The sequence below is a fragment of the Nuphar pumila genome, chromosome 17 (assembly GCF_984573655.1).
Source record: "Nuphar pumila chromosome 17, dmNupPumi1.hap1.1, whole genome shotgun sequence".
Lineage (NCBI taxonomy): Eukaryota > Viridiplantae > Streptophyta > Magnoliopsida > Nymphaeales > Nymphaeaceae > Nuphar > Nuphar pumila.
In genome coordinates this window covers 73,702,171-73,725,288 of record NC_143265.1, presented here as the reverse complement: position 1 = coordinate 73,725,288, position 23,118 = coordinate 73,702,171, and the positions used below count along the sequence as shown (strand labels likewise).

General features: G+C 41.7%; 1 protein-coding gene across 2 annotated transcripts in view; it reads left to right on the top strand.

Moving 5' to 3' along the window:
* The window catches only part of LOC149812223 (mitogen-activated protein kinase kinase kinase 1-like), a 35,007-nt gene extending 12,528 nt beyond the window's left edge, over positions 1-22,479 (top strand). The window contains exons 2-8 of one of the 2 annotated variants that reach the window (XM_089992613.1): positions 1,121-1,199; positions 1,302-1,364; positions 2,338-2,495; positions 15,807-15,882; positions 15,979-16,038; positions 16,169-16,276; positions 21,804-22,479. In XM_089992613.1, coding sequence (XP_089848739.1) covers positions 1,121-1,199; positions 1,302-1,364; positions 2,338-2,495; positions 15,807-15,882; positions 15,979-16,038; positions 16,169-16,276; positions 21,804-21,995 — 736 coding nt within the window. In that variant the 3' untranslated portion in view covers positions 21,996-22,479. The remainder of the gene's footprint in view (positions 1-1,120; positions 1,200-1,301; positions 1,365-2,337; positions 2,496-15,806; positions 15,883-15,978; positions 16,039-16,168; positions 16,277-21,803) is intronic. The other variant, XM_089992614.1, reaches the window with a different exon arrangement.
* Positions 22,480-23,118: the final 639 nt, after the last annotated feature.

The following is a 23,118-nucleotide window of genomic DNA, read 5'->3' as shown; positions in this document are numbered from 1 at the left end:
TCATATCTGGCAATCTTATTCTCTAGTCGCTTGTATTTCTTCCTAGAGATCAACAACTTGCCATCCTAGCATGTTGCGATCTGTTTTCCAGTAAACTGTTTCCTTCTTCTTTTTTTCACCTTTTGCCTGAAATTCTGTCACTAATCACCTTTTCTGAAGTTCCTGTTGTAGTTTTCCTGACAATGGTCAAATAAGGACCTTGAGTTAACCTCCCTCAAACATAACAGTGGAAAAATGCTTTAAAGTGTTTTAAAATTCCTATTTTACCCTTATTCACTAAAAATACATGATTGCCCTTTTTACATGTTATGAACTTACATCCACCCACCTTTAAAAGTTGCTAAACTTATGAATAACCAACATGGACGAGCAGAGCTCCAACCCAAGTCCAAAATAGATCTTACTCATATTTTTGGGTTTGCGTAGCATATATCCATATTTGGGTCAAATTCAGTATAAATATACTTAACTAAAGTATTTAAAAATATCTAACTCAAGTTAACTAGTTGAGAATAAAGTAGAAGGGTATTTTTGACATTTTAAAATATTTAACTCAGGTTAGCTAGGTGAGGGTAAAGTAAGTTAAAATAATTTTTTATTTGACCATTGGCACACCAAACCTAGGACTGTACCAGGAATTTCACAAAAGGTGGTATCTAACATGGAATTACAGGTAAAAGGTGGCACTGTATCAGGAAATTGCCCAAAAAATAAATGTGTGGCAGTAAAAAAGAGAAAAAATGTAACTGACGTGATATGAAGTGTCTTATGGAAACATAGCCCTGATGATAACCTGATCTATCATGTTTAGTTTAACTTCTGATAGGCTTGTTGCAGTGGTGATAATGTGAACCATGCGTCATTTAATTTCTACTTCCTTTGCTTGTGAAGAACTTAGTCGACAAAAGAAAGTAATGATGACTGTGTGCTGTTTTGGTGCTTGGGTACTTGATGAAACGAAGAAAAAGGCTCATTCAATTGATTTCATGAACTGTCAAGAGTTTTCTTAGTTTTCTTTCTCTTTAAATGATATTTTGATGTGGCTGTTTCAAAAGAGAGAAAGAAGAGAATACATATTATATGACACTATTTATGCTTATAAAGTCTGCATCTTTTTCAGTGATGGGTTTTTCTTTGCGGTAAAGGAAATCTCTCTGCTTGGTCTAGGAAGCAAGTACCAACTTACTCAGCTTGAACATGTAAGTGAACTTAGACTACCAACATATGCCATGTGCACTATGTTCCTCAGTTGAAAAGAAAAGTGTTCCTCTCATTATTACTTGCAACTTGCTGGCCTTCAGGAAATTGCTCTGCTCAGTCAGTTTGAACATGAGAACATTGTTCAGTATCTTGGTACTGACAAGGTATAACCTCTTTTTGCTGTATTTGATTAAGTCTACTTATTTGCTTCATGTTTCATTATATCTTGAATATTCATACTTTATCTCAATGCCCAAGCCACTACTCTTTAGTCATTGTTGTGCTACTCAGAGGATGATTTTGATGGCATTAGCACAAATATAACTGGTAAATACTAGATACTAGATAACTTACTGAAGTACTTAAAATCAATAAAATTGTGGCAGATAAAAGGATACCAATTCCTTTGTTCTATCATACGGATGGTTACAAAGTGACTATGAGAACAAAAGGAAAATTTTAAGAAGAAACTTTGTCTGTATACTTCTGGTGGATTGCTGGCATCCTTGGGGGTAAGTTAATTCTGTGAATGGGCCATTTTATATGAAAACTGAAAATTCTAAATCCTGCTGTCTGCTGGTATAGGACTCCTCTACCTTAACTGCTTTGTCAACTGGGAAAGGTTGATTAGCATGACATTGGCAGACGGTGAAATCTGCTTGATGTTGTTAATGCCTTAATGGTATAGATAGTGATGTTAACCTGCAAAAAGTAGTTCAAAGCTTGCACTAATTGGTTGGTTTCAAAGTCCTTTAAGTATGGTAGTCCTGCTTTAGTTAATAAAATCAATGCTGGTGAATATGCTAGTTTTTTCATTTGGATCTTTATACCATGCTCTTCTTTTGCATTTGTATTTGCTTCTATTCATCCATTTGTTACTATATCATAGGATTAAATGAATAAATGAACGCTTGCAAACTTGGTCGTGTTTCTATTTGAATCATTTTTATCCTGCCATGCATTTGTATTTTTCAATACAAACATTGTCAATACTAGTTGGCGTGCCAAGATATTAAAAGGATTAGCCGACTAGGGGGCTAGATGTTATTTCCTTATTTGTGTAGCTGATTGCATGTGTAACTCTTTGTGTTGAATGTGCAATGATGGTGTTTAAATTGTATTACATGTTCTATACAGGACGATGCTAAACTTTATATATTCCTTGAACTTGTGTCACAAAAGTCTTTGGCATCACTTTATCAAAAGTATCACCTTCGAGATTCTCAAGTATCTGTATACACAAGGCAGATCCTGAATGGCTTAAATTATTTGCATGACAGGGATGTGGTACACAGGTGAGATACTAAATATTTCTTTTGAAATTTATGAAGCATGTTTCATTTCACATATCTTGTGTGCTTTCATCTTCCAAACGCCTATGTATTCAGACATCTGTATTTTATGCATCCTTTGTTTAATGATACTAGAAAAAGTGATGTGCTCTTCAAGATGATTTATAAGTCGACTTATATCAGTCAATGTGGTGGTCTGACAACAAAAACTTTCCATGTATGGCCTTTTTTCATAGCATTCTTTATGATTTCCTTTTGGGGGTTTTTCTAGGGCCTATAGGTTTTCTTGTGAGAACTGCCTTGGGAAACATGCCATGCAAGAATGTGCAGGGATTTGTAGAAGCAAGGGTTAGAGAAAGAAAGCAAGAGGACTTGGAGCAAAAAACGTCCAACCCAAAACTCTAGGGCTGACTCACGTGTGGTATTTTACAACTATGTAAAATACATTACATACACTAAAATACATGAATTGGATCCTGGTCCGTGATCCATTACCTAATACTGATATTTCTAACATGCCCCCTCAAACTGTTCATGGGTTAAAACTAAGGGTGTCAATGGGTCCGTTTTACCCGGACCTGACCCGGACCAAACCCTATAGGGTCCGGGTGTGGTGACAAATAAGAAGTCCTGATTAAGACCTGGGTCCGGACCCGAAGGTTCGATTAATACATAGACTCGGGTATAGTTTGTGAAATTTTATACCAGACTCAGGCCCGACCCGAGTTCCGATTAAGACCCGCAATTTTTCAATGTAAAAATGGTAAAAAGTATTATTTTATCGGGTATGGTCCAGGTCTGGTTCATGTAGAATATCGGGTCCGGGTATGGTTTCTCTTATAATATACCCAATTAGTCCTGGGCTCGGACCCGATACCATACCCAAAAATCTGGTCCAAGTTTGATTCCACCTGAGTTCGAACCAAACCCGACCCGTTGACAACCCTAGTTAAAACCATGAACAGTTTGGCCTTTAAAAGCCAATGATTCACCGTTAAAGCTTTTGTTAAAAGATCTGCCACTTGGTCTTTGCTTCAAATGAACAATGACTGAATCTCTTTATCTTCCACTTTTTTCTAAACAAAATGTTGATTTATCTCTACATGTTTCATTTTGCCATACTGGACCGGCTTTGTGGAGATGGCTATAGCACTTATTTTATCACTGCACAATAATGATTTTGATATTTTTTGGTGCAAACTTGTCAACAAGTGATGAATCCATGAAACTTCATTTGTAACTTCTCCCCTGGCATGATATCCCACTTCAGTACTAGAACGTGCCACTGTTCTTTGCTTTCTAGTAGACCAAGAAACCAAGTGCTGATCCAAATAAACACCATAACCTGATCCTGACCGTCTAGTACTAGGATCAGCTACCCAATCTAAATTTGAATATGCAATAATCCATACAACAAGCTCTGGATTGATGTGTGTTGGTCTAACATAGATCAGTCCATCCGACATTTATACCTTTAATATAACGCAAGATCCTTTTGATAGCTTATGCATAAAATGAGATACCTGGTTTACGGAATATATCAAATCAGGACATGTAAAGGTAAGATACTGCATGGATCCCATCCAGTTCATTCAGATCAATGTCATCGGCCCGAGTATCTCGTAATTGAGAATTCAAAGACATAGGAGTAAACATACCACTCCGTTTGAGAATTTCTAGTGCATACTTCTGTTGAGAAAGAATCAAACACTTGGGTTGTTGATCCACCTGTACACCAAGGAGAAACCAGAGTGGTCCCAAATCTTTCATGTGGAATGGAACCACTTGTGGAGGATTGACTTCAGCTGCTGAATCTTAGAAAGGCTGCTCCCAGTTATAACTGTGTCATCAACATAAACTAACATGATGATCATATCAACATTATCATGATGCACAAAAAGGGAGTGTAATCATAATGATTTTTTTGAAAGCCGAGATTTCGGACAATTGAGCTAAGAGTGTTGAACCATGCCCTTGATGCTTTCACTCAATACTTCCATCAGATTTACGTTTGATCTTGCACACTTAACGACAACCTACCACATTTTTATCTATTAACCTTTGAACAACTTCCCAAGCATTACATTCATGTAGGGAAGCAATCTCTTCGTTCATTGCGTCAGTTCAACGGTGATTCTTACATGCCTCATTGAAAAATTTCGGTTCCTGAATGCCATCGAGTACAGCAGCATAAACCTGAAAATCTAATGAAAAAGTCTAACTAGCCCCTCTTTCCGATAGATGTCGTATTCTGCTAGATGTTCGAATCTGGCTGTGATGGCTGAACCATAGAGTGGCCATGGGGCTGCTCCAAGGGCTGATTATCAAGCTTGAGAAATTGTACCAGTCTTTTGATTATCAGCAGCTGTGTTATGGACTGAAACTTGACAAATCATTATTTTGCTGACCGATTTCATCATTTCTTACAAAACCATGATGAGGAGTATCATCAGGTGAATGTTTCCTGCAGCTGTACCCGTTGCTGCCCATGGATTGCCAGTAGGCTGCTGCTGCAAATTTAAATGACCAAAGGACACACTAAGAGCATCTGCATCCTGGGAACCTACCACAAAAGAAGTGTATGTACTATGTACTAGAGATCAATTGTACATAGTTTTTCGGGACATTCCCTAAAGGTGCAGCAGCTGCCATAGCTCAAAAACAGGCTGAAATTGGCACAGTTAAAGGTCAATACATAGGGGCATATTGCCAATAGCAGTTAGAGCAGGTGTGCCCTTTCTTGCCACACATTTGACATGTAACATTAGCTTGATTGGGAGTGAAGGAGTAGGCAGGATTCCTGCCCCATGACCATCATAGGTAGATTTTCCCCGGCCACAATATCTACCACGCGGAGCACTGTAAGACTGGCAGCAAGCATAACTTCATGATTCACTTCATCTTTAAGAGGCCTTGAGTAAATCCCAAACATGGCCTTGTGCTCCAACAACTTCGACATTAATTGATCAAAATGCGGCCGAGGACCTATAGTTGTATATATGGTTGCAAACATATTATACTCACTTCTCAAGCCTCTCAGGGTTTTCATACAGATATCTTCATCAGAGAGAGGCGCACTAATCGCAACAAGCTGGTCAATGATCACCTTGACTTTGTTGAAATATTTTAATACGTTGGAATTCCCTCTCTTCAATTTAGTAAACTCGGCCTTCAACTGATAGATTTTTGGAGTAGAGTGTTGGATTAACCACCACGATTAACGTGGTGGTTATCCACAATGTGGATACATCCCCATTGAGGGGTGATCATGCCTATAAATCAGCATGAGATAAAGGGGAACGGTGCGTAACCGTTCCCACCTTATGCATATATATATACAGGGTATCATGAGCGACCCTGAGAGTGTGTGAAAAAGGAAGATCGAAGGTCTGCTCACCGATTGCATACGGAAGCCTGGGCTCGTGAAGGGCTGCAGTCCAGCTGAACAGAAAATTCCGGCGACCTCCGACCTCCGTAAATGGCAGCATCAGGTACGCTGTCTACTGCTTTTTCTGTTTTTGTTTTTTGCAGGGTTACTGCTACAGTGACGCCGTAGGTATTGCCTCCTCGCCGGACTCCGATCCTCGCCGGAAACCCAACATTGGGTTATGGGCCCACACCCCGTTTCCTGCTGCGCGGGGTGTGCTCCGGTTTTGACCAGAAACGCAGGTCACCGTGGGGTGACCCTGCTGCTGGTCACCGGCGACTGTCGCCGGCACCGGCGATTGTCGCCCAACGACAGTATATAAAAAAAAAGTTCTTACCTCTGTTCATGGGGGGTTTTCCTGTCGGCAAGGATCCCGCCGGCATCTTCATCTTCATCCGCCATCAGGAGGCTGCGGGAGCCGTCGCCGGCGACTATTGAGTCGCCGGATTTCAAAAAAAAAAATCTGCGACAACCATTTTGGCCGGCGGATGGTTGTTTTCGCCGGAGTTGGAGCTCCATCTGATGGCGGCGTTGGTCGCCGGCGGATGACGGTGTTTAGTCGCCGGCGAATGGCGGCGTTGGTCGCCGGTAAGCGCCGGCGCTGGTTGCCGGCAGGCGGCGGCAACACCCTGCAAATTTTTAAAAAAAAAGGGGCGAAATGGGGTTCTGTAAACCCTAACTCGACCCTTAATTTTTTGTTTTTCGGGTCGGGTTCATTTTTGAACCGGACCCGACCACCTGAAATCGATCCATAAAGTGATTCAGATCGGATCAGGGATTCGGGTGGGGACCCGCTCGGGTCCGACCCGGATAAGGAAAACCCCGGGTCAGACCCGGATCCAGCGGTAACCGGGTCCGACCCGGATCCGGTTAGTACCGGGTCCGACCCGGATCCGGTTAGTACCGGGTCCGACCCGGATCCGGTTAGTATCGGGTCAGACCCAGATCCAGTTGTAACCGGGTCCGACCCGGATAAGGACTGTACCGGGTTCGACCCAGATCCGGATAATCCCGGGTCTGATCCGGATCCAGTTAGCAGTCGGGTCTGACCCGGATCCAGAAGGGTCTAGGCACTATTTGGCCTGAACCGGATCAGGGACTGACTCAGTCCCCTTCCGGGACCGGTTCAGAGCCGTTTTTGGCCGGTTCCTTCCCGTTTCTCACCGGTTCCGAGATGCTAAGACCCTGTTTTCTTAAATATAAGAAAATATAGGGGTTTTGGCATACGGTTATAGGGTTTTAATGAACTTTTGTTCATATTTGACCCGGTTCATAAGGTTCCGAACCGGTTCGGATCCTTGGATGACCGGTTCGGGGCTGTTTCAGACCGGTTCAGAGTGCTTTAAGACCAGTTCGTGATACATATGACTGGTTCATTCAGTTTAAGAACCATTTCGAGGGTCATATGTTTAGTCCATTCGGTTTACAGACTATTTTAAGATATAATTTTTCATATTAGCATTAAGGATAGTTAAATGAATCAGTGTTTTCATGTCACAAAAGTGACTGAATACACGTGAGTCATAAATGAATTTTATACTATCATACAGTTCCTAAGCCGATATGCACATTGTACTTATATTCATGAAACGATAGACGACCCAAAGGTACTTTTATCGTGTTTGGAATTTAAGTAGGGTAGAATAAGGTAAATGTGTCGAGATACATCACACATGAGTATCCAAAGGTACCTTGTGTTGATGGTCTATCTTCACAAGAACCTTAGTTTTACCGAATATGGTCGGTAGGCGAAGTGGTTTCGCGTGTCGGAGCTCTTACCAAAGTAGGACTCCGATGACCCCCTTCACTCGCCTGGAAAGAAGCATATCAAGGGCCTTTATTATTTTGCTTTTTCCACTAAAGTTTTAGTCTCGTATGAATGTTTCCTAATACATGTCTTTTGTCATGCAGTTTCTAGTTCTGTGATTTTAGATGGCTCTAGCTCCATACCTTTTCTAGATTGATCCAATTTTAGTGATTGGAAAGAAACTGTTTTATTTGCATTAGGGTATATGGATTTAGATCTGGCCCTAAGGATAGATGAACCCGCTGCCCTCACTGATCAGAGTACTGCTGATCAAAAGATTGCTTTTGAGAAGTGGGAGCGCTCGAATAGACTTAGCTTGTTGCTTTTGCAATCTAAAGTAGCTAAGAACATTCGGAGTGCTATCCCACAATGCAGAACAGTGAGAGAATTCATGAATGCCATTGAGGCACAATTTGTGAGTTCAAACAAGGCCAGAGCCAGTACCCTGATGTCAAAATTGATATCTATGAAATATACTGGAGGGGGAAACATTCGCCAGCACATTTTGGAGATGAGAAACATAGCGTCTCAGCTGAATGACATGAAGCTCACTATCTCTGATTCTTTCCTAGTGCATTTAGTTCTAACGTCCTTACCCTTGGAATACGGACCTTTCAAAATCTCGTACAACACACATAATGATGAATGAACATTTAATGAACTTATGTCCAAGTGTGTTGAAGAAGAAGAGAGGATGAAAGGTGAGAAGGTGCAAAGTGCACATATGGCTTCTCATATGTCCAAGGTAGGACCAAGGAAGAATGCATTTAAGAGAAATGCTAGGAAGAAGCCAACTGGGAATAAGTCATCCCAAGATAAGCAATCCAACTCTGCTCCCATAAAGTGCTTCTTTTGCAAGAAGAAGGGACACATAAAGGCAGATTGCATAAAGTACAAGAAGTGGTTGGAAAAGAGAGGTAATTTGTCATTTGTTTCTCATGAATGTAATTTATTACAAATTCCTGAAAATAGCTGGTGGATTGATTCTGGTGCTACTGTTCATATTTCCAACTGTCTACAGTTGTTCCTGAGCAGAAGGGAACCAACAATGCATGAGAAAAGCATCTATTCGGGAAACAAGATGCGTTCACATGTGAAGGGTGTTGGAACCTGCAGGATTACTATGGATACATGCGTAGTTTTAGATCTTCATGATGTCTTTTATATTCCATCGTATAGTAGAAACTTAATTTCAATTTCAAAGTTGGATAAATTTGGATATTGTTTTAAGTTTGAAAATTCCAAATTGTTCATATTCAGAAATTCAATTGAAATTGGTTCTGCATCTGTTTATGATGATTTATATAGATTGAATGTGAAGATCCAAACTCAGGAGTCTTTGACTTCTGAATACGCATTAGTTGGAAATAAACGTAGCATGATGAATGATAAATCTTACATGCTTTGGCATCGAAGGTTGGGTCATATCTCTGAAAAGAGAATAAAGAGACTGGTAAATGAAGGAATCTTGCAATCTCTAGATTTTACTGACAATGACCCATGTGTTGATTGCATAAAGGCTAAGCATACAAACACATATAAAGAGGGTGCCAAACGCAGTAGTGAGATATTAGAAATAGTCCATACGGATGTATGTGGACTGTTTTCCCCATGTTACACAGGCAAAAAATATTTCGTCACCTTTATTGATGACTATTCTCGGTATATGTATCTCTACTTGATTTTCGAAAAATCTGATGTTTTTCAGATGTTTAAAAAATTTAAGAAATAAGTAGAGAAACAAACCGATAAGGTTATTAAAATAGTCAGGTCTGATAGAGGTGGCGAATATTATGGTAGGTTTACTGAGATGGGGCAAAGGAAAGGACCATTAGCGCGATTTCTTAAAGAGGAAGGCATTGTGCCTCAATATACCATGCCTGGTAGTGCCTATCAGAATGGTGTAGCTGAAAAAAGAAATCGTACGCTTAAAGAAATGGTCAGGGCTATGTTGAATTATTCAACACTTCCCATAAAGTTGTGGGGTGAAGCCTTAAGGACAACTGTGCATATTTTGAATAAGGTTCCTACGAAATCTGTGCCTAAAACTCCTTACGAGTTGTGGACAGGTAGGAAACCATCACTGTCTTATATGCACATATGGGGATGTCCTGCAGAGGCTAAACTATATAACCCCCACATTAAAGCCTTTGATCCAAGAACAACCAGTGAATATTTCATTGGTTATCCAGAAAGATCAAAAGGGTATAGGTTTTATTGCCCATCTCACTCACCACAGATTGTTGAAACGGATAAGGCTAAATTCCTAGAAGATGGTTCAGTAGGATTAAGTGCACTTCAAAGCATTGGTTTTGAGGAAATACAGGATCCAGTTTTATCACCTGTTAAGGAAAACATCGAAAGATACCACATTGTTATTCCTAATGATAGTGTGGTTGATCATTCGATTGTTAATGCACAAATCCAAAGTGAACCTATTGTGGACAATGCGGAAGAACACGAGCAGGATGATCAGGTTTCATCTGAGCCTGAGGAACGACCTGTTTGGAGATCCACAAGGATTAGGAGATCTGCCATACATCCTGATTATGTGGTGTACCTTCAGGAGCCTGGTGATTTCATAGATATGGATGATGACCCGTTGAATTTTATGGAAGCTGTTGAGAGCAAACAATCTTCGCACTGGATTGAAGCCATGAAAGAAGAGTTAGACTCTATGGCTAAAAATCAAGTGTGGGATCTTGTCACGTTACCTAAAGGAGTAAAGCCCGTAGGGTGTAAATGGGTCTTTAAGACCAAGAAGGACTCCAAAGGTAACATAGAGAGACATAAAACAAGATTGGTTGCTAAAGGATTCACCCAGATGGAGGGCATTGACTATAATGAGACATTTTCTCATGTCTCAACTAAGGAGTCAATGAGGATTATTCTGGCCCTCGTAGCTCATTATGACTTAGAGCTACATCAGATGGATGTGAAAACAGCGTTCCTCAACGGGGATCTGAATGAAGAGGTATACATGGAACAACCTCTTGGTTTCTCTGAAAATGATCGTTTGGTTTGTAAGCTTAACAAATCAATATATGGACTTAAACAGGCCTCCCGACAATGGTATATTAAATTTTCCCAAGTCATTGTGACTTTCGGGTTTACAGAAAACATTATTGATCAATGTATATACCTTAAGGAAAGTGGGAGTAAGTTCATTATATTGATGTTGTATGTGGATGACATCTTACTTGCAACCAACGATATTAAGTTACTTTCAGAGACAAAACAGTTTCTTGCATCACATTTTGATATGAAAGATATGGGTGAGGCTGCTTATGTTCTTGGCATTGAGATTCGTCGAGACCGAGCAAAAGGGTTTTTAGGCCTCTCCCAAAGATCCTATATAGAAAAGGTGTTAAAGAGATATGGGATGGAGAATTATTCTCCTACTTCTACACCCATATCAAAAGGTGACAAGCTGAGCCTAAAGGATTGTCCACAGAACGATATTGACAAAGCACATATGAGTGCTTATCCATATGCATCAGTTGTTGGCAGCTTGCAGTACGCGCAGACATGTTCTCGACCAGATATTTCTTTTGCAGTAGGGGTACTTGGTAGATTTCAGTCTAATCCAGGTTTACCCCATTGGAAGGCTGCCAAGAAAGTCTTGCGGTATTTGCAAGGGACAAAAGACTATATGTTAACGTATCATAAATTTGATCACCTCGAGGTCATTGGCTACTCAGATGCGGATTTAGGAGGATGCCTTGATAGTAGAAAGTCTACTACTGGGTACGTCTTCTTACTTGCTGGGGGAGCGATCTCTTGGAGGAGTGAAAAGCAGACGACCACTGCTGCCCACACCATGGAGGCAGAATTCATTGCATTGTACGAGACTACTTCGCAGGCTATATGGTTAAAGAACTTCATATCACAGTTAATGGTTGTTGATTCCATTGGGAAGCCACTAAGGTCTACTGTGATAATGAAGCTGCAGTGTCTTTTTCGAACAACAACAAAAGTACTACGTCATGCAAGCATATGGAATTGAAATATTTTGTTGTTAAAGAAAGGACGGAGAATCATTTAGTGCATATTGTCAATATTGGTACCAAAGAAATGATCGCTGATCCTCTTACTAAAGGGCTAGCACCGGGATTATATTCCGAACATGTAATGAGGATGGGATTGTTAAACTCTTTTTGACATATGCATATAAATAAAGTGATCACTTTCAGTCTTTTGATTCTCATTATGGTTGTTGTTAATCTCATAAGGATTAGAGATTCAACTAAGGACCTTTAGAATAGAATATAAAGGCCATTCTATTCATCAAGTTATTTCCATAAGGTTTTTCTGGTTAAAGATTTATCGTCGGATCAAGTGGGAGAATGTTGGATTAACCACTACGATTAACGTGGTGGTTATCCACAATGTGGATACATCCCCATTGAGGGGTGATCATGCCGATAAATCAGCATGAGATAAAGGGGAACGGTGCGTAACCGTTCCCACCTTATGCATATATATATACAGGGTATCATGAGCGACCCTGAGAGTGTGTGAAAAAGGAAGATCGAAGGTCTGCTCACCGATTGCATACGGAAGCCTGGGCTCGTGAAGGGCTGCAGTCCGGCTGAACAGAAAATTCCGGCGACCTCCGACCTCCGTAAATGGCAGCATCAGGTACGCTGTCTACTGCTTTTTCTGTTTTTGTTTTTTGCAGGGTTACTGCTACAGTGACGCCGTAGGTATTGCCTCCTCGCCGGACTCCGATCCTCGCCGGAAACCCAACATAGAGATCTGCTCAAACCATCTATGAATTGTGTCTCATAACTCCTTTGCAGTGGCGCTAGTAGGAATGTGTAAAACGACCTCCTGAGAAAGAGTGGTTGTAATGAAAGCCGTGGTAGACTGATCATTCTTGTGCCATCTAACAAAATCCAGATTCTTGATCATGGACGTGGACCCCGAGTCTCCCTCTTTCTTACCTTGCACTTAGCTATCCATTTGAAGAACGTAAGGCAGTGTGATTGATCCATCAAGGTGTCTCATCAGATCATGGCTGCAAATGAATGGAATGATTTGTTTCTTTCGAGTGATAAAATTGGAAGAATCAAGTTTTTCAGTGACAAAATGACTGAAAAGAAGAGTTGAGAGGGAAAGAAAAAGCCATATGAAATATAGGGGTGAAAAATCAGAGAGAATCAACAAAAGAAAATAAATATGAAATACGAAACACAAATTGATGATAAAAGAAACTAACAAAGTATTACAAGCACATTATAGATTCACTGGCACAACCAGAAAGCACCAGGTAGGTGGTGGTGGGACCGTAGATTTTGGATCTATTTTTGAAGGCTTAGGACCTTGCAGGAGGTCTTCAATAGCTTGGCGCACAAACGGATGTTCAAGCACAATACCAATACGCCAAACCTCCTCGTGTGCCCGTGAGCGAGTACGAGGCGCCACTTGTGTGTGCAGTGTGCAAACCATGCCTAGACTAGGAATTATATAGCTTACAAGGCTGAGAGGGGGTTTCGTCTAACTTATGCTGGCGGTTACAAGCTTACTTTTCAATTAAACCAAACAATAAAGCAAATGACTGAATTTTGCTTGATGCTATCGGCGCACTGTGCTTGCGCATGGTTGTGGCCGCATCAGGCGCACAGTCTCAACTGCGTGCACTGCATCGGTCGCAGTCTGCTATGTGCACTACAGTGAGGCAGTAAGCACACGACTGTTGTGGTGATGAGTTGTCCGACACCTTGGCTTGCAGCGCTGAGTGCTCACGCAGAGTAGCGTGCGGCGGAATGTTGACGCGCAGACTTGCACGCTGAGGAATGATGACGTGCGGCTTGCGCGTTGTGGCGGAAGATGCGCGGTCTGCGCGCAGCAGGTAGATAGTGCGTGGCTTGCGCACGCAGCGATGCAGCAAAGCATTAGATGTGTCGGATAGCTCAGATGTTGCTTCTGGAAACGAAAACACATACAGATTGCTGGCCAGGGATGGCTAGACACAAGGCTGGCTCAACACTCTGTCAAAGGAGGTTTCGTTGCAGAAGACTAACTAAACACGATCCTGGAACCTGTGGTGAGCTGGAGTTCGCCACCGATCTGTTCTGCCACGTTGAGCGCTAAGCGCACGTGAGGAGTGGAAAACCTCCCTTCGGTTGCGGCAAGGCGAGAAGGCCGCACAAGGCGGAGAACCTCCCTGTAGTTGCAGCAATTACAAAAGGTCTCACAACCGTGCGTCAGCTGCGGATGAGCATTGCGATCTTGACATTCTTCGCAACAACAATGAAGGATGTTAAAACCGCAAATGGAAGCACGCACTGAAGCTCTAGCTCACGGTTGAGCCCATCCACAATGCATTCACAATTGCTGGTTGTACGATGAGCAAGTCGGGACGAAGCCAAGTCGAAGCTCTATCTGAATTGCTCAACACTTGGTTGAACAACTGGCCCAAGAGGTTTGGTTAACCAAACTCTCCAAAAATCTCACAAGGAGACCAAATGTCGAAAGGCAAAGAAGAACTCACAAATTCTATTAATTTTCCAAAGATGCATTACAATTCAAGGCCTCAACTATTTATAGGCTACAAGACTCAAAAACCCGCCAAAACCAATTCCGCCCATTTTGTTTGGAACCCGCCTGGTTTTCCTATGGCCCTTACCGTTCAACTGAAGTGATCCCGCCCACCATGCGTGCCCTTAGTGGAGTTGCGCTGAGGTGGAGAACTGTTGCTCTGTCCTGCTCGCTGTGCCATGTCGACTGCCCTGCTGGCTGCGCCCAATTGGCTGCTGCGTCCCATTTATATTTCCCTTAGGTTCGCATCAATGGCTTAATTGTGCCATGAGAAATAGGATGTAATCAATGAATAAGAATGTGAGGAAGAATATAGGGCAGATATGAAAAGAAATAGGAATTGAAGAAAGAGGACAATATTAGGTGATCAAAGTTTTTTTTAGGATTGAAGGAAGAAGGCTTAAAGGAGAAAAAAAAAATATTTTTCTTTTGCGAGAGAGGAAGAGAGGGGATGATAAGAGGAAGAAAAAGAAGAGAAAATGATTGCTGCTAAGATCAAATAGAACTTACCTCTTAGGTTGCTCTTATACCATGTGAGAACTGCATTGGGAAATGTGCCCTGCAAGAACATGCTCAGATTTGTGGAAGCAAGGGTTAGAGAAAGAAAGCAAGAGGATTTGGAGGCAAAAGACATCCAAACCCAAAACTCTAGGGCTGCATCTAATCTTATATTATGACCCACGTGTGGTATTTTACAACTATACCCTTGTACAACTTAAAACACGTTACATACAATGAAATACATGAATTGGATCCAGATCCGTGATCCATTGCCTAATACTGATATTTCTAACTACAAGGATTCTTTTTGTGATGACCTTTGCTCTAAATTGTTATGGACTGTTTGCTTAGTAAAAAACGAGAAGTATCTTGTGGTTTATTTTGCTTGCTTCCTTGTGTGGGCTGTAGAAGCAGTTCACTTCATTCTGTTGGAACTGTTGTTTTTTTTATTTCTTTCTGTCCCTCTTTTCTTTTACATGGCTTTTATAGGAGCCATTGGGATTCTTTCTGTGTGCATCTTCTACTGGCTTTGTTGGAAGAAACAAAAAGGGGATTTTTGTTTTTAGGTTGTACCATACCCAAATTTAGAGCACTGACACACCAAGTACCCATAAACATAATCAAAGAGGGTGCAGGGTGATAAGTTTATATGGCTATTGCTCTGGAAATTGCAGTGCTTTAGTTTTCAATGTCTGAGAATGAAAACTTGCTTCGGTACTCAGCTTATTGCTTAAATGATGTTGAGTTTCTATATCTGCCATTCAAGCATTCTAAACTGCAGACGTGCATATTTTAGTAGCACATGCAGATGCCCATAAAGCAGTCAAAAGACTCAACACCACAAACCTAGAAAATAATGTTAGCATCGGCTGATAGAATTAGGAATTTTAAATTCTTTTTTCCTTTTGAACAAATGTAGCTTTTCAAGCCAGGAAATACTGAAGCAGTTCTTGGTGCAAGGTTGGATTTGAATATTATACAAACTAACCATTTATGTTTTTGTTTGGAACCTTATGCATCTAATTTTGCCTTGAAGGGATATAAAATGCGCTAATATTTTGGTGGACGCAAGTGGCATGGTGAAGCTTGCAGATTTTGGATTAGCAAAACAGGTCAGTTATGATATTTCTGCAACTAAGCTTTCTGCATGATTAGCTTCTTGGTGATGAACATCATGTTCTGAGGCAAGCCATATTAATTATATTCAGGTAGACAAATTACAAATGTTGAACTCTTGCAAAGGAACTGCATACTGGATGGCTCCTGAGGTTTTTCCTATTATTTTTTGCATAGCTTTAATTATTTGTTGTTCTTTTTCTTTCTGTAACCTTTTGAATTCTTGCTTCTAGTATGTGCATTATATTTGACTTTGATGTTATTAACTACTTGATTTTGCAGGTTGTAAATCCTAAAAAGTCCTATGGGCTTTCAGCTGATATATGGAGCCTTGGTTGCACCGTTCTAGAGATGCTAACTGGTCAGGTTCCATATGCCGACTTGGAACCGGTGAGAGTATTTCAAATCATCAAACTTAAAGTAGCATATTCTTGTGATAATCCTAGTTGGTGTATTAATAGTCCTTTGATGTCCATTTGCTGCATTCATTCATATCTACAATTCCTCCACAGTTTATACTAACAAATTTCATTGGTGGCATATTAAAAGGCTCCTGTCAGGCAATTCTTGGAAAATCTTGGAAAATTTAATGAAATACAAATGGTTAATGTATGAAAAGGGTAATGGATTCTCCTTTGATTTGGTTTCATAAAAATCTGAGAAAATATCCGGATAGAGGGATACAGATTCATGTTTCATGTGTATGATTAATTTTAGAACAGCTGGTGCTTTTCGCTAAAATATCCCAATAAAGTGAATTACTGTTATGTCTATTTATTTATTAAAGCCAAAAATATTTGGTAGGGCATCTTTCAGGTTTTGTCACTACAAATATTTGATTGCCTGGAAACTTAAGTTATTCTTGGTTTTATGCTAGTGGATTTTTGCTGCTTTATCTGTGCCTGGCCATTGAAATGCATTGCAACTTGATGTTAGTCTCCCTTTCTTCCCATGCATGTTGGATGGTTTATCCCTCTCTTAAAATCTTCAATCTCATCATTTTTCCGATGTCTTATTTCATGTTAGTTGTCGGATAAATGGACTCTTAATCAGGCAAACAGAGATAAGCTTTATGGAATGGAGACAAGTTGGGTGTTTCAGCAATTCCTTGATGTGTCCATTCTACTGAACTTTGTTCTTCTAAAAATCATAGACCTGACAAGACTGGTGAGATAAACACATAAATGCTGCGGAATATGCACCATCAGTTCATTGGCTATTGGCTAGCAGCAACATGATGACTTCTCCTTTGGGAGTCTATTTTTCTTGTTACTGAAGATCCACAGCAATATGGGAGTTGAGCATGTGAAGAGAGTAGAAGTGAAAATCTTAGATGCATTGTTTGGTTGATGCCATTGAGTGATTTCATCATTGTTGTAGTATGCACTATTAAGGATTCAACCTAGTGAATAAAGATCCTCTGAATGATTATATTTCCAGTTAACTTCTTGAATGATTAACTTTTGAAATGTAAACTATTAGTCTTCTGAAAATTTTGCTTAGGCAAAGAACCAATTGGCAACAGTAAGATTTTATGGAAGATTTTTATGTTAAATGTAGTACTATAAAAATGTGACACTTGCAATGGCTCCTACCAGGATAGCAGTTCTTGCTGCAGTAGTCGTACTACACAAGGAACCTGGAGCATTACTTGCTCTCACTCTTTGGAGATTCGTTGCAGCATTTTCTTGTTAGTGTAACGCCCCAAAATTTCGACTTGTGATTTCGAAAACCTTATCGAAAAACCTTTCAAAGATTTAAAGTGTTAACTTTTAAAAACGACAGCGGAAGATATTTAGAAAGGAGCACAAGTCAACAATCCTGGGTACGTTAGCTGAAAATCATCATTCACATGTACAACAACTTAAAGGAATTTAAGAAATAAGACAATAGATTAAAAATCTGCAGTTTATTACAAAATGAGCATTTTGTTCCAAAGTTCAATAAATCTAAAGAAAACTCCAAAAAGACCTAGAGCCAAGCCGCCAGCAGAAAGAAGATAATCTTGATCCATGTTGCACCACGCCATCGGCCGCCAGTGAAGTCCTACTCCTCACTTGCCCATGAAATGGGTCAGTTTCATAACAAACCAGTAGGTGCACGAACAGATAAGTAGAATGAAAATAAAACAGGACATTCATGAGATAAGCAGTTATGATATTGAAGCAATCAATACAATTGAAATCTATTCTAACAAGTGTAATATGTGTAAAGAGTTGTTAGTTGAAGCATTTCCAGCAGTGCAAGTCTCAATCATCTACAACTATTCATGAAGATATTCTTTAAGTTCTGATATTAACTGGCCTGTGGGTACGCACAGACGCGAAACGTAGAAACAGACGAGACCGATCCGGGGGTTTATTATGTCAGGTGTTTTCATTAACCCGGATGGCTGACTGAGTCCGCTCCTAAGGGGACGGTCAGTGACCAAGAGAGTAAATTCCCAAAGGCATTCGTGGTCCATGGATGCATCCAACTTCTGCAGAAGTACTTGGGAGTTACCACCTAGGATAATTTATGGTAATCCCAATTCACCTAACTCCGATGACTGGGGAGGCCGAGTCTTTTGCCCGTGGGGTGGTTGTTAACAACCTGTCCATCGGAGTTTTTGTACCATCCATCCTCTCCCTTGATGAACCGTGAAGGTCGAATGGGTACGACGGGGGTTTCTTAACCGCCGCCCCATCCTACATGCTTTGGTCTATTAGACCCCCTCGAGCATCTTGCCTGTGAAGGCGAGTTGTCACCATTTATGTGATCTCAACATTGTGCTAATTGCACGCATCGAGGTTGCTACAACCTCATCCTCCAACCATCGTAACCCACATGAGACGTACTTGTCTAAAAAGTACGGTTGTACCTTCCTAGAGGTACGACTACGATGAGAGGGCAACATATAATGTTTTATGATTCTTTTGGTTCATACATGACATGTATTGCTCTTTTGAGCAATTGGTCTGTGGAGGCCGATAATATCACATCAAAACAATAAAGTGTTGATTCCCACTTCAAGATACTCCATGACCTCACATAGAATTCATACCGTACATGCCTTAAGGTTCGGTTATAATAGCAATTTCAGTGGTTTTCTCTCCATAAATGAGTCTATTCATAAAGTCTACCTTAAGTATGCAGTTCCAACAGAATAAGCATGCAGAACAGACAATCACGAGTTAAGTAATCCTACAGGTAACAGGTAAGCCAATTAACTACTTGATTCTTTCTAAAATGAGTCTACCATTGAGCATGCAATTTCAAAAGAATCAAAAAGAGTAAACTCTGACCAACAAATACTTCTTCAGATAAGCAGGTATGTAAAATAACTATTCTATCTCAGAAGTCTTATTTTATTTTGTTCATACAAACTCTTCGTGCGACTTTCCCCTACCTCGGGATGTCGTGCAGCTGCGTGCGTCTACGAGTATAGATGATACGAGGCTCAGGCCGCGAAGCCAGAGCGGGGTTCGATACGAAGTCTGCAAAAGTGTGAGAATTCAACACTACTCTATTTATCATGCGGAGAAATAGAAAATCGGCCAGTCGATCGAAAAAGAGAGAGGCAGCAGGGGTGTCACTCTGCTGGCCGAAAACAGACAAGCGACAGGGGACAAGCCCCTGCCTGCCGACAACCACCAAGTGGCAGGGGCTGAGCCCCTGCCGACAGCACGAGACGGCAGGGGGGCCAGCCCCTGCCGACGGCGACGAAGTGGCAGGGGCTGAGCCCCCGCCGACCGCATCGAGATGGCAGGGGGCCAGCCCCTGCCGACAGCCACGAAGTGGCAGGGGCTGAGCCCCCTGCCGACAGCACGAAGTGGCAGGGGCTGAGCCCCTGCCGACAGCACAGGACGGCAGGGGGGCCAGCCCCTGCCGACGGCCACGAAGTGGCAGGGGCTGAGCCCCTGCCGACAGCACAGGACGGCAGGGGGGCCAGCCCCTGCCGACGGCCACGAGACGGTAGGGCCCTTGCCGACAGCACGAAGGTGGCAGCAAAAAGGGGGGTGTCGCAGGGGCCATAGGTCCCCTGCCGGCACTCCGGCGAATCCCAGAGGGAGAAGGGAATGACAGGGGCCCCGTAGGCCACCTGTCGAGTCCCCGATGGGCACAGGGGGTGGTGGGAGGCCGCGGCAGGGGCTGTGAGCCGCCTGTCGGCCTCCCGGCGAGGTGACAGAGAGGGGGGGTGGGGTGAGGAAGAGAAGAGGGAGGAGAAAAGGGAAGACGGCATACCTGGGAGACGGTGGTCGGCGTCGGCGGCGTGCGCAACGAGGGAGGAGACCCTCGATGGGCAACGAGGGAGGAGACCCGGCGAGGGCTGCGAGAGGGAGGCGTGACTCCCCTCGCCCTCCAACGCCTCTCTTAAAGGCACAGGGGGCAACTAATGGGGAAACCCTCGATGGGTTTCCCTAATTCGCCCGATATCGCAGGGGGGGTGTGCGGCGCTCGGGAGTGCTCGGGTTACTTAAAACCCTAATGAAGAGGGGGCCCGGGTCCAAAACAATTTTTTTTTAAATGGGGGTTTTACAGTTAGTCCCTTGATGGATGTTTTTTTAACTCTTTTCCCTTTTTTCTCTTTTTCATTTTTTGCTGGCTCCTTAAAGCTACCTGGCTTACTACATGTTTTCTCTCTTTTTGTTTTCACTCTTGCCTGGGAACTGCTCTGTAGGAGAGTCTTTTACAAGTGACTGGGCATTCTGGCACTAGCCAGTGAAGAATGTCTATAAGTGATCTAGTTTGATTTCATAGTTCTAGCCAAGGAAAAACCTAGTTTACACTTTGCTGAAACTGTGGGGATTTCAGTTAGCTAGAGGAATGACAAGGCTGATTTAATGCAGGCATGATATTGCTGGCTGGCTGGCTGCTATGCAAATGCACACACACTCACAGTGGTTCACATGGCTGTATTAAAAAATGTGATTTTTTTAAGAAAGAGAAGTGTATTCATGAAAAGGGATTTCCCTGTGATGAGAAATCACCAAAAAAGAGTAGTACAACTAGGAAAGATTAAACAATTCGGTGCTCATTCTGCTTCACGAGCTGGTTAAAGTTTGTAAGTTTTTACTCAGGCAGATTTCTGCTCTATGAAGCTTGCACTTTAGTATGTGGACTGATTGATCCAGGCATATTTTAGTTCTCTGAAGCCTGCACTTTAGTGCTTCAAAATGTCAGTCAATGCTGGTCCTTTTGTGTGCTAGTGTTGGGTGCTTCTAGGAGCTGGCACTTATACATACATTGTATGTACAATTTTTTGCATTTTCTTTATGTTTTAACGGATCTTCTCACTTGGAATATATTTTTTATGTATATGTTTGGGAGGGTGTGCCCAGCTGCATCCCCAAACTTTGGAAAATGGTCGTATTTTAACACCATACTGGAGTTGCACCAGGGACCAGCACCCATACATATGTGACATACTATACTGATATGGGTTACATGGAGTAGAAAGAATGATAAAATCTACTAATGATATTCAAAACACAAAGGAAAGTGAAACTGCATGTAAATGGCTGTATTGGGTAGGTTCCTCTCCTCGGATCTCTCTGTTGTTGGCTTGGCTTTTCCCCTAAGAAATGCCAAAATAAATGGAGGTGCATGTTTAAACTGATCTGCTTCACAGAGTTGAAGGAATCTTAACATCATTATTGAGCTGATTTAGATTCTTGGTTGCTAATTCAGTTAAATTCTGTTTCTAGAACTGTATGTCGTTTGCAAATTTTTTATTTGCTTAGCTTGTTGAAAAAAATATACTCTTGCGTGGATTCTGATGTGTTGAATTTCATGTATTTTCTCTGTCCTTAAGTGTCTATGTTCCATCATCATGGGTTGAACCAAGTGTCGTATCCATGCTCAAAGCATAGTTGAATTGTAGGTGGGTGTCATTTACTGGTGTGGGAATATAATGGTTTCTTTACTGATATGACAGACTGCTGCACTATTCAAGATTGGCCACGGTGAACTGCCATCAATTCCTGATCGTCTATCAAAAGATGCGTGCGATTTTATCAAGCAGTGTATACAAGTGGATCCTCACAGAAGGCCCTCTGCAGCTAACCTTCTTGAGCATCCTTTTGTCAGCAGATCATCAATTTCAACCGGCTGTAGAACATGTTGTTAAGAGAGAAGAGCTTAATTGCTGGACCTGTTTGTTTCTGGATTTGAACCCAGGATCCCTCTGTTATGATAGTGGGACTTCACCATCCTGCTATCTCATTCAACCCCAAGGAGAAAGAAGCAATTACTAATGATATCATTAGGTGAGTTTGGAAACCCTTGATATGTATGAGTCTGCAAATGACGGTGCTTACATTTGTTGGTCTGCAATGGTACATGGTAAATATGAACCACAGAAGCAGCAGATGCTGAAGTTGCTTGCCCGTATTGCTAAGCTGGCGTATATCCTCTTTGCATCATTTGATTGTGGATTTAGTGTCTACACTAGCAAGCCAGCTCACATTCATGTTGTAGTATATTGGCGAATTTGATGTATATTTGTATTTGTTCATAGCAAGCCAGCTCACATTCATCGTTTGGAAAGTTTTTTTTTATTGCAATCCTGGATATCATAATTTTGGAAGGAAATGAAATCAATTATTGGCCAATGTTTGTGTCATGAATCATGTATTTGCCGGGTTTGGTGTGCTATCTTACAAGTGCATGTAGAAGTTTTGAGCGACATGATATTGCTTTATGGATCCATTTTTTTTTTTGATGAAAACAAAAAATCATAAGGTAACTTCAGTTGTCGGCAAGCCAAATTTTGTTTGGTGCATGAGTTAGAACGTTGCAATCCTGTCCTATGCTAATTATATGTTTATCTAGTTTCATAAGCTTCTTGTTGTCCTGATGTGCTTCCAACTACTGCCATTTGGGAACGTTTGCTTGCGCTTAAGGCTCTGTTTGGGAGCCTGGGATTGGGATGGAAACACCATTTTCATGTGTTGCCAAAATATGATTTTGCCAAAAACTTCATCTTGTGAATGGTATGGAAATGTGGTGTTGCGCTGTCAACTTTATTTCCAGTGCAGTGTTTTGGCAACCCCACAGCTCCCAAACAGTCGGAGCTTGAGAGGAAATAGGGAACTGCAACATGCCTCCGATTCAAGGCTCTCAAACAGCCAGAGGCTATGTTTGGGAGCCTTGAATGGGAGGTTGTGTTGTGGTTTCTGCCATGCTCTCATACTCTTGGTGTTTGGGAGCACAATGCATTGGGAATGGTGTTGGCAGCCCCAACACCACAT